The 12,823-nt window shown below is 38.1% G+C and overlaps 1 protein-coding gene across 1 annotated transcript; it reads left to right on the forward strand.

The window, feature by feature from the left end:
- Positions 1–3,276: 3,276 nt before the first annotated feature.
- On the forward strand, positions 3,277–10,614 carry LOC105353899. Its single transcript, XM_011473869.2, has 4 exons — positions 3,277–4,110; positions 4,392–4,712; positions 7,765–7,901; positions 10,352–10,614. The coding sequence occupies exons 1-4, from the start codon at positions 4,059–4,061 to the stop codon at positions 10,493–10,495; spliced, it is 654 nt and encodes a 217-aa protein (XP_011472171.1). The 5' UTR covers positions 3,277–4,058; the 3' UTR covers positions 10,496–10,614.
- The last annotated feature ends 2,209 nt before the right edge of the window (positions 10,615–12,823 follow it).

A 12,823-nucleotide genomic window follows, 5' to 3' on the forward strand; every position in this document is an offset into this window, starting at 1 on the left:
ATTACTTGCATTTACTTCTGTTTCTTAACTTCACTTTTCAAAACACAGTTCATTAAACTCAGACTTTTTGTACAATTTAACTGCTTCCTTAAAGAAAAAGCAACTTTGCGCCTCTATCAATAAATCAACAACATTTAAAAAGGCTTGAAATGTAATTTGAATGATAATTAACGGGTTAAAGTTAGTTTGTTGCATGTGTCCCTTTAGATTCTAAAGTTTAGAAGAACTGACTTATGTTAGGGGTCAGAAACACAACTACAAGCTTCTGCTTTCAGTTTTATTTATTTACACTAAATTCTTCATTCATCTTTTAATTCTTTGATAAACGATTGATTGATTGATTGATTGATTGATTGACTGATTGATTGATCGATTGATGTGCGATGTAGATTGATGAAATAAACTAATACTTTCTTAATTCAAGTAATAAATGTAAAATTTGATTCAACTAAAGCTAAATTGAAGAAATATGTGAAAGTGACAATGAGAAGAAGTGGAGCTGCCGTTGCTTTCTTTATTCTGGTCAGAAATGTGTGTGGATGAAAGATTAAGGATATTAATGAAAAATTAAAAGGCTTGCTCTGGCTTCTTCAGAACTGCAGCTGTTAGCCCTGATACAGTTTTCTAGTTAAGTTTTGGTTTGTGCCCTCCTCCTCTGTTTTCGGTGCAGGCTGGTGTGGGTTCTCCTGGATGGCTCCACCCACTCACCTGTGGTTTTCGGTGAAGTAGCACACAGCTGCCTGCTTTGATCTATGCAAGCTGTGGTTTGATGTTTCTGTTTAAGTCTTCAGCTGTTCAGAGAGTACCCTGCCGTGGCTAGGATAGGCTCCAGCAACCATGTGACCCAGAAAGGATCAATTTGGTTTAGAGCAGGGGTCGGGAACCTATGGCTCGCGAGCCATATATGGCTCTTTTGATGGTCACATGTGGCTCGCAGACAAATCTTTAATTATACTTTTTTTTCTTTCTTTAGACCAGTCCTTCTCGGGCGCGATGCGATGCCAGAGGCGCGCAGTAGTAGCGGTGCTTAGACAGAAAAATCTGCGCCAGCATGATCAGTTTACTATTATCTATAATTTCACAGAGTTTGTACCACCTGGAAACCTGTGAATTGACGTGCCTAAAACTGCGCGCTCCCGTCTCTGAGAAAGAGCGCGCAGATGCGGGGACGGGATGTGTGAGGAAGAAAGCAGAGGGTGGGAGTGAGGGGTTGTGGAGACAGTCAGCAGGTGAATCGCGCAGGGATTGTAAAAACGTAAAACCCGCTGCCCGTCACTCACTGCAGCGTGTGAGTGTGTGTTTGTCTCCGTATCTGCATGTGAGCAGTCTTTGTCACATCTACAGAACATTCAGACCTACGATCACGTTTAAAGTCTCAACACCTGCATGAAGCAGAAACTCACCACGTATAATCAACCAGACTAGACCATCAGCAAAACCACCATGAGAAATACTCATCATTTATTAGCAACAGCATAACGATGTTATTAAAAAGAATCCACAGACTTATTGTACTTTAAAAATGTTGAAATTATATCAAATGCACACATTCATTTGAATATTTAGTTTTAAACATATTGTCGCGGACTGAGTTGGACTGGCTGGCTGTTGGGTCGCGTTAAAAGTTCTGGAGTTCATTAAACGCATCAAGCAGAGATCTGATTGGCTCTCAGTTCTGTTGCTCAGCCTGTTGTTAGGGGGTTTGGACCAATGGGGTTCAGCAAAGGCCGAATAAGGGAAATGGGAGGGCTGGAGCGCGAGCAGGTGAATATAAAGTTGGGAGAAGCGCTCTCGTCTCGGCGGGAGAGATTTAGGAGTTGCTGAATTAATTGTTCGGCGTTTGTTGTGGTCTACAGTAACCAGAATAAAGAACCTTAAAAGAGGTTAAGTCTCCGTGCCTCAGTGTGGGAAAGGGACACTACATTATTGTACGGCTCTTTCGAAATTACAATTAGAAATATGTGGCGTTTATGGCTCTCTCGGCCAAAAAGGATTCCGACCCCTGGTTTAGAGCAGTGTTTTTCAACCAGTGCGCCGCGGCACACTAGTGTGCCGTAGGAGATGGTCAAGTGTGCCGTGGAAAATTGCCCTCATTAATTGATCTAAAAACATTTCCCATCTCCAGGAAATCAGCTCTTTGTTCATCCAAACAGGTCCTGATAAAACACTGAGTAGTTAGGAATATGAAAGATCATGAAATACTTTTTTTCTTTGTGTTTATTTGATTCTATTAAAGACATTTTTATAAAAATGACGGTAACGCGATTTAGCTGCAGCTATAACTGTTATCTGAAAAGTCCCGCAGCTTCTTGAAGGCTTAATCACATATCATCTGTCTGACCAATCAGAAGTGTTTAAAGTATTCACTTCCTTGTTCCAATTTAGCTCATAACTCACTCAGTTCCAACAAAAATACCAGCTAAAGCTCGTCTTTAGCGGTGTAGCTTTCCACAGAATTCGGTATCAGACCGTGGAACAAGTGAACAAAACCATGAAGCTCAGAGACGCGAGTCTTTCTGCCGTTTTCTGGCAGTTTTAACACTACATCTCCCATGATGCGTTGGCTTAAAGGGACGGGACAGCGCCTCAGCGTACAATGAGTCGTCCTTGTAACACGTCTTGAAACCACAACAAACATACAGTTTGTATGTAACTTAAGTTTTATTACATCTTTTAGAAAAAACGTCTGCAACTTTCTGCTTTTTCTGCCACAATTATCACAAAAATGCACGTCAGATTGGCGGGGGGGGGGGGGGGGGGGGGGGGGGGGGGCTGTAGATCAAAACAGACTATGAGTTTCTGCTTTTTTTTTTTGGGGGGGGGATGCTGGTGTGCCGCGGGATTTTTGTCAAGGTTAAAGTGTGCCGTGGCTCAAAAAAGGTTGAAAAACACTGGTTTAGAGGATGGATGGATGGATGTTGAATTCTCAGTGTCAGAGAGATCTGGTCTATTCAAGCAACAATTTTTTTCCCTTGTTGAGTGGTGCATTTCTTTATCAATGTATTGATTGTTTGTTTGTTAATTATTTAAACTCAATCATCCTGCTATACTGTAGCAAGTTCAAGATGCATTTTGTAAAGGACACTCTCTGGAAACATATGTAACAGTTATGATGCGTTTATTGCAAGTACTGGTAAAAATGAATATCATGTAAAAGACCAAAACAAACTTGACAAGATTCCATTCAATAAAATGAGATTTTGTTGACTATGGAGAGCAAAACATTTCACCGAAGCCCCCCGCTTGAACAAGACTAAAAGTGTTTAGCACCATCACTGTTTATAAAATATGGTAACATTTGGTATTCACTTATTAGAATGTAGCTACAGTGGTCTAGTCTGGTTTGCTTTGCTTGATAACCTGTTGCAAACGGTAATTAGAAAAAAATATTAAATAGTGAGCCAAGTTCATCAGAGATCCAATTCATTCCCCCACTTTTCCAACATTTCTTCTGCAACCTTACTGAGTTCTTCACTGGATGCAATTTAAAAAAAAAAGTTTGTAGAATCTGATTGTTACCTTCTTCTGATTCTTTCAGTGTTTGGTGCATGAAGGATTTAAGTATTGCACAATGAGGAGGTCCGGTCTTGTTCCCTTTTTAATATTAAGAAGGATCACGACAGGAGATTTCTTGACCTGTATTGTTGATTTTTTTTTATCACCTTTTGAGCTTATCTGCTACAATGTTTTTCTTTATTTCTTTTTTTTAATTGTGTGTTTTTTTAACATTTCTTGCAGATGCTGTTTATACAGAATTTGTTGAAATTAACTAATTTTTATTATACCAGCAGTCTTTATTTTTGCTGTTAAGGGGACTTCTGAGTATCATCAGGCTCACTCAACAAAAGAAAAGAAAAAAGCAAGTTTACAATTTTTTTCAAGCTTTTTGAGATTTTTCTTTGCGATATATTATGAACAAATGTCTTCATGCTAATTTTCACTCTCTCCTGTAGAAGACACATCGTCTGTTCATAAACAGGAAGTGTGCAGTGTCTTGATTCAGCTTATTTGTATTTGCTACAGGAAACAACTGCAGCATTCACATCTGATTGTTCAAGATGGCAGCGCTGTTCTTTTCGTTGTTGCTGTTCGTTGTTATTGCCTGGTCAGGTAAGACCTCTTCTTTATATGTTTATTACCTCAAAGGATAGCTAAAAAATGCAAATGACTTATTTTTTTTATTTTGATTTGAGTTTTTTTTCCTTAAATTTTATTTCTGTAGCTGTTTTGTCTTTCAGGAATCTAAAATAATGATTCTTATTCTGACACTTAACATCTTTGTTCTTCCAATTATGTGTAAAAAATTTGAGGAGCTGAATAGAACAGTTATTTTTTCTTTCTTTCTTCATATTTTCACATTTCTGATGACAATTTTCCTCTTTTTATTGCAGAGGGCAAAAACATTTATTCTCGATACGAAGGTGAAAATGTCACTCTGACATGTTCATCAAGTACAAATACTGGCTACATTGGATTATATCTGTATCATTCTTTAAATGAGACAAAAGAGGTTTTGTTCTTTAACAGTCAGTCTCCAGAACCTTCTGTTCGAGCTAACTACAAAGGCAAAATTGTCTGGAATGGATCTTTCACAACCCTCAACATCACATTGACAAACCTGACTGCCAACAGTGAGGGTATCTACACCTGCGAGTACAAATCACATTCACACGAACCTCGGACGTCCCAAATCTACGGACTTCATATCAAAGGTTTGTTTCCCTTTCTTTTTCAACAGTTCAAGAATAGTTGCATCCAAACCCTTGTTAGGATAAGTGCCTATTAATTACATGTGTATGAATGTGTTTATTTAAGCACAGTTGCAGCTAACGCAATCTAGCTCTGCAATTGCCAGTTGTAGGAGAACATTTATTTTGGAAAACTGGGAACTTTGTTCTGCTTTTTAATATTGTCTTATGGTTGAATGAACCCAAAGCACAATTTTTTTAAACGTTTTAGTCAAACTGTTCAAACACACCTGATCCAGCTCATTGAAAAGGTCCGTAGATACTGATGCTCTATCAGAAATGTTGAAGCAAAGAAAAAGCACAACATACATGCAGGATCATTGTGATCCTTGAGAAATTCTGTCTTTTGCACCACGGAAGACGGAAGATGCACCACGGCCGCCCTACCGCCGTGGTGCAGCGGTAGGGCGGCCGACCCATGATCGTAAGATTGCAGGTTCGATTCCCGCCTTGCAAGCCCATGTGTCGAAGTGTCCTTGGGCAAGACACTGAACCCCACCTTGCCTCTGGTGGGAGGTTGGCGCCAGTGTTCAGCAGCGGAGCCGCCATCAGTGTGTGAATGTGTGTGTGTGACTGGGTGAATGGGACTGTGACTGTAAGCGCTTTGGGCCTTCGTAAGAAAGTAGAAAGCGCTATATAAGTATACGCCATTTACCATTTACCATTTTACTCTTTAGTTTTATTCTAGGATGTTGAGATGTGAGCACTGAATACATGGCATCTTCAGGTCTGAGCACCCAAAAGTGCAAGCAAAATGACATTCCTGTCTCGTGCTACCAATTTTAATTTGTTTGCTTTCGAAAATAATATTGTTACAATGCTAACGTGACAAGTAAAAGGAGAAAACGCCGAGAGAACAATTTTTTAAAATTGCAGATAAAAGAAAATCACAAAGCAGCTTTTTACGGAGCCCCGAAAGCAACATAAAGGTTAATTGAAAAAAATCATTTGTAGTGGTTTCTTATGCGCACGAGAAAAAAATCTATGTAAAAAAAAGGCTTATGTCCATCATTTACCCTTTCAAATTAACATAAAACAAAATAATGTCATGTGTAAAAGTTTGGGCACCCTGCAGAATTTAAAACAAGCATCGCCCCTTTTGGAAAAACCTCAGCATGGCAGTGTTTGATTGTTCACAATTAACAATTGCAAAGACGAGGTGATTTCAATCTGTAAGATTTAACCCTTTTGCTATCCTTGGCACTTCAACATTGGGAGTTGGGTCATCTAGACCCACTAGAAATCTTTCCACCTTTATCCACCTTTGTCATGGTAGGGAGAACAGGTCAATGTGAGGCTGGGGTCGTTTTAAATAGCACAAGGATTGTAATAATCTGATCTCATGTAATCCATGGAAACCAGTGAAGATCACAAATCTTTGAAGAAAAAAGGTTCAGCGCACTGTCTAGTGGGTCTAGATGACCCAACTCCCAATGTTAAAGTGCCTAGGATAACACAAGGGATAAACAAGCCTGGTGCATTTTGGAAACAAGTTCTGTTAACTGACAAGTTTTCTTCAACTTTTTGGGCGGAATGAGCGAAGGCACGTTTGGAAAATAAAAGGCAGAGAGTTTAATGATAAGAATCACTGTCTGACTTTTAGGCAATCGATCATGCTTTGGGGTTGGGTTTCAGCCAGCAGAGGATGACTTCTACAAATGGATGGTGATCCTAAACACACCTCAAAATCCACACTGGTGCACACTAAGAGGCAGAAAATGAAGGTTTTGCTGTGGCCTTCCCAGTCATTTGACCTCAACATCATTGACCATAGACCTGAAGAAAGCAGTGTGTGACAGACATCCCAGAAGAGTGGTAAGACTTTTGTAAAGAAGACGATGAAGATCCCTCAAACATTAATTCAGAGACTTTTGGGTTGCTTCAAAAAGTGTTTACAAGCTGTGATACTTGCCAAGGGGGCAATACAAAGTAACTCTGCAGGGTGTCCAAACTTTAAGACACGGAAATATAATGTTTTGGGTTTTTTGAAAGGGTAAATTATGGAAATAAAGCCTTTTTTTTAACATGTTACAAGAATGTCTCATATGTAATCAGATGTTGTTTGAAGATTTTCCATCTTCCATTGGCTTCTTTAAACACAATAACTTTTTACCTGAGGTGCCCAAACTTTCAATCCCTGCTCTAGCTCTTCGTGCACTTGATAAACCAGTACTAATTTTCTTTTTAAATTTTGTTTTGTGTTGTTTTGAAAATGTAAATGAAGGAAATGAAGCCTAATGTTTTTTGACAAATAAAAATAATTTTTCGTCTATAATCTGATGCCGTTGAGAGATTTTTCAATGTTTTTTTGTGTATTTAGACTCAGGCAACCCTGAGTTTTTTTTTGCCAATGTGATGATAAAATACTACGGAGCCCGTGACCTGACATGTATAAAATAATAAATAGCAAGCAAAAGAGCTCCCTTGGCGGCCCGGAGCTCGTAGGAGCTATGTCCGGTATAGCGAAGCAGCAAACTTGGGCATTTTCATCTAGACAAAAGTAAATCGATCCTTCTTGTTTTTATTTTTCCCCTCTTGAACGAATGTGGGTCACAGAGACACGGAGTTAGTGGCAGAAAGCGGCTTTTGCAGCTGGCATGGAGTGCGTATGTGAATGAATCCAGACAAGGAGACCTAAATACCGATGCTTTTGTGCTTTTTAAAATAAATACATTTGATCTCTAAACATCATCCGTGTCTTCCATGCACACGCAGACAGAAATGTGAAGGTATCTGCTATAAATCCAAATATTGCTCACATCCGTGTTTGTGAATGACTTATGACGTGAATAATTATTTCGTTCGCACAAATTAATTAACGTGTCGGAACGATATTTTAATTTGTGGGAACGAGATAATAATTATTTTACCCATGTCAGGTCACGGGCTCAGTAAAATACAGACTAAAGACCAAAACGGAAGTAGAAGCCTCTCTACAATAAATGATTTGCTTTAAGTATTTTGATAAAGTCAGAAGATTTTATTTGCTGGACTAATGCTTGTCTTAATTCTACAGGCCTTACAGAGCAGAAATGCAACACGATAGAGTCGTCTAAAGATTGCCCCCCAGATTCACCCATCCTGATGACAGCTATTGTTCTCATTTGTATCTTCTTCATGGTGGTGATAGCGTTTATCCTGGCATTACCAAAGGTAAGTTTACATCTATTTCCACCATTTCAAACTGTTTGTATTGATGAAATTACTACTTTACTACATGCAGTCTTGTTTATGCAGTCATGCATAAGGCACTTGCTGCTAAATGTAACATTGGAGGATCTAAGTCCTTATTTAATAATATTAAATGTTAGTAACCAATCAAGTATACAATCATAAAAATTAAAAAAAAAAAGTGAGATTACTTGTTTTTCCCCAAATTGTTTATATTTTTATAGAGTTATTCATCGTTATCATTTGTAGATCTGATCACATGATAACCACAATAAAAGACAGAGAATATGTCTTCCATATGATGAGGAACTTGGCGCACCATCAGTATACCACTACTGTGCAGGCTAAACAACCACATAAAAATATAACATCCAATAAAAACAAAAAATCTAGTTCAAAAAATAAAAGTAAGAAAAAATGGATTCCCCTGTTTAATGGGTCATAAAACATTGTTTACCTGTCATGAATATCAGCAGCTAGAGTATCACAAAACAGATGCTAAAATGCAAACACAGCATCTCTAAAATAATAACAATAACAGAAAAACTGTCTTGATTGACAACATAACGGTAAAATGGCAACAGCAACAATCATTTAGTTGTTGGATTTTATTTATGATTTCCTGCAGGACAAATTTGTGCTTCAGGACCAAAAGGCAACTCAATATTATTGATGCAACGTGGGATGTTTTAGGCTTTTCCCTTAGTTATTATACAATATTAGTAGTTTAAAAGCCAGAATTTAGGGAATTGTGTTTATCTTATCGGCGTGAAAGCACTGTGTTTTTTTTCTTAAGGTAGCAAAAACTGACATTGTGACAACAAATAACGTTGTTAATGGAGTTTCTTTTTTTTAATAACTACAGTAGAGACACAAAATTATGAGACAACACACAACTGTGCGTTGGATGACAAACTCATTTTTGAGAACTTATTTGTAAAACATTTTCTATTCTTCTTGACTCAGGAGTGCTCACTTGAGACCAGAGCAAACATTTCAAGACATTTGTTGGGAGAAGTTTTAAACACTTTAAAATTCATACGATTTGCAGTTTGTTTCAAGCTTCTGCAATTTATTGCGATACAACCCCAAACTGAGAAAGGATGTAGGGAGCTTTAGATGATTAAAAGTTTTCCATTAGTTCAAATATTTCCATCTGAAGTCTTTCAGTTTTTCACAAATCAAGAGAAAATAATTGATCAATTTTGAAAAACATAAAAACTAATTAGCAGGTGGATAGATGAGACTGGGGATCTGCTTTTTTTGACGTTGGTAAGGAACAACAAGACTAAGGTTTTTCCAAACTCTGTTAAGATACACAACCTTTAAAACAGTTATTTACAGTACTTGTATCTACATATGTAGGATGGTTCCATCGCATAACGTTTTGTTAAAATGTTCATCCATACTTAATTCTTTGAATTGCAGACGACTTCCCAAGAGGTTTTTTCAATTCTGAAAAGCTTCAATTCTTTAACTTCAGTTAAAATGTTTGAGCATGCAAATGATTTCAGGTGTATTCCTACAGATACGCCACTAAAAATAGTATATTTGTGAAATTTGAGAGCAAGAACAAAGTTTTTTTGCATGGAAAACAAGTTAAACAACAGGAAGCTTTACCGACTCATAGAAGCTAGAGAACTTTGGTTGGCAGAGGAAGGAAACATGAGACCGCAAAGCAGACAGAACCAAACAAGAGTATGAAAACAGCGCAAGCTTGCATGGCAAAGTGAGAAATCGTTGTGAAGAATGTAACCACAAATTCCTGTACATATAGTGCATTGACAGGCAGTGTTGTGCTTTTTTCATTTAAACCAAACCTTCTTCAATATCAGAGATGTGTCAGTCTACAAATTTCCTCTGAACAAACATAACTTTCTAAAACTAAAGCTAAAATTACCAACATTCTGAGAATTTTTGTGTCCTGTAAACTCAATTAAAGTTTGTCACAATCTTAGCATTTATCAGAAACTTTTTTAGACGTTGGAATGTGTTGAGCACCCAAATTGTTTAAAAAAAAATCATCTCTCATAAATGTATAAAAAGATCATACAATTTTGAAAAACTTGCACACAGATTTTAAATGAGCCATTATGTTATTAAATATTTTTCTTTTTGCTTTAAGAAAAGCTGTTCATTACCTGCTAAAAACAGCTTTTTAAAATAATCATGTTACTCACGTTTAATATTATTATAATTCTATGGCTTTTTGCAGAAACTCTGATTTCAAAATCGATATTCTCCTGAGTAGCTTTGTTTTTATTTCATGTTGCTGTTTTTCAGAATGACTTATTTATTTCGTAATGAGCTTTTTCAGCAGAATGGGTCTTTCTAACAAACAAATTGGCTGATCCATGGAAATCGACTCTTATACTTTGATACCCGCTCTGTGGTATGAAAGCAATATTTACATCTTTTTTTCTTATCAACAGATAAAACAAAGAATGTACAGGGGAAAGACCACAGAACAGAATGCCACAAAAAGTCCTGGAACCTCCACTGAATATGTGTATGAAGACATGAGAAAGAACCCTATGTACTCCCGTGTTGGTCATCAGCCGTGCCCACAAGCCTGACAAACTAGAGCAGCATTACTGTAAAAACTTTTTCCAAACAGAATTTGACATAAGGTTCATGTTTTTTTATTGTCTATTCTTGTCAATTCACTCTCTTGGCATTCTCTTGATGAGCTTCAAGAGGTAGTCACCTAAAATGGTCTTCCAACAGTCTTGAAGTAGTTCCCAGAGATGCTTACCACTTGTTGGCCCTTTTGCCTTCAATCTGCGGTCCAGCTCACCCCAAACCAGCTTGATTGGGTTCAGGTCCAGTGACTGCTGAGGCCAGGTCCTCTGGCTCAGTGCCCCATCACTCTCCTTGGTAAAATAGCCCTTACACAGCCTGGAGGTGTGTTTGGGGTCATTGTCCTGTTGAAAAATAAATGATGGTCCAACTAAACGCAAACCGAATGGAATAGCATGCCGCTGCAAGATGCTGTGGTAGCCGTGCTGGCTCTGTATGCCTTCAATTTTGAATAAATCCTCAAAAGTGTCACCAGCAAAGCACCCCCACACCATCACAACTTCTCCTCCATGCTTCACGGTGGGAACCAGGCATGTAGAGTCCATCCGTTCACCTTTTCTGCATCGCACAAACACACGGTGGTTGGAACCAAAAATCTCAAATGTGGCCTCATCAGACCAAAGTACAGATTTCCACTGATCTAATGTCCATTCCTTGTGTTCTTTAGCCCAAACAAGTCTCCTCTGCTTGTTGCCTTTCTTTAGCAGTGGTTTCCCATTAGATATTCTACCATGAAGGCCTGACTCCCAGTCTCCTTTGAACAGTTGTTGTAGAGATGAGTCTGATGCTAGAACTCTGTGTGCCATTGACCTGCTCTCTAATCTGAGCTGCTGTTAACCTGTGATTTCTGAGGCTGGTGACTCGGATGAACTTATCCTCTGCAGCAGAGGTGACTCTTGGTCTTACTTTCCTGGGGCGGTCCGCATGTGATGCAGTTTCTTTGTAGCGGTTGATGGTTTTTGTGACTGCACTTGGGGACACTTTCAAAATTTTCCCAATTTTTAGGACTGACTGACCTTCATTTCTTAAAGTAATGATGGCTACTCGTTTTTCTGTACTTAGCTGCTTTTTTCTTGCCATAATACAAATTCTAACAGTCTATTCAGTAGGACTATCAGCTGTGTATCCACCTGACTTCTGCACAACACAACTGATGGTCCCAACCCCATTTATAAGGCAAGAAATCACACTTATTAAACCTGACAGGGCACACCTGTGAAGTGAAAAACATTTCATGTGATTGCCTCTTGAAGCTCATCAAGAGAATGCCAACAGTGTGCAAAGCAGGAATCAAATCAAAAGGTGGCTACAATGAAGAACCTACAATATGACATATTTTCAGTTGTTTCACACTTTTTTGTTATGTACATAATTCCACATGTGTTAATCCATAGTTTTGACACCTTCAGTGTGAACCTACAATCTTCATAGTCATAAAAATAAAGAAAACTCTTTAAATGAGAAGGTGTGTCCAAACATTTGGTCTGTACTGTATATTGTTAAATGTTACATGGATTAAAGGTCTGTGTTATCATTTTTGAAATGTCAAGTCCATTAGTACTATTTTTTTCATATTATGGTTGAAAACAAGAGGTGCTGTGAAAAAGAAAGAGCTTTATTTGGTGTTTGCAATTTTGTCTCTGCATGCAATGAGAAGCTGACCACCTCAACACCAAAGAGTAGACTGCTTTATTCTATTTTCAAATAAAAACCCAACATGGAGTCAGAGCAACTTCTCAACCAACTAAAGGAAAAAAAAGAGGAGATGATGGATGCATATGGTGAACCAGTACCACCGAGGAGTCATTTCAAGCAACAAGTGGAACTCGTGTTCTCAGGACCAGAAAAGAAAAACTGTTTTCTCTTAGATTTGAAGGCAGGACTTAGACAACGGTTAGGATTTAACATGATGATGCCAAGCTGTTGCAAATGAATTTTTAAGAGATTTCCTGCATGTTTGACACCAAAATCTAATCTCAGATTTGCATATCGAAGTTCAAGACTCAGGGAAGCTGTGTGAACATTTTATCACAGAACTCAGTCTGCATAAAAGGACTGTGGTTATGCAAACAGGAATAAAATGGTTAGAGTTCTTGCGATAAACTAACCTAAACTAAGCGATAAGATACAAAAAGCCCAAAGCAAACCTTAAATAAAGCCACTGATAAAACCTAAAAGATGTAGAAGGTTCACCATCTTCCATAAGTGTAAATTGTCATGGCCAGCGATACATAGAATAGCTTCTCAATTGAAGGCCCACAACATGCTACAAAAAGCCTTCAGAGTACACGGAGAGAACTGTTGTAAGAACATGGATAGTGCAG

This window comes from Oryzias latipes, chromosome 1 (assembly GCF_002234675.1).
Source record: "Oryzias latipes chromosome 1, ASM223467v1".
NCBI classification, from domain to species: Eukaryota; Metazoa; Chordata; class Actinopteri; order Beloniformes; family Adrianichthyidae; genus Oryzias; species Oryzias latipes.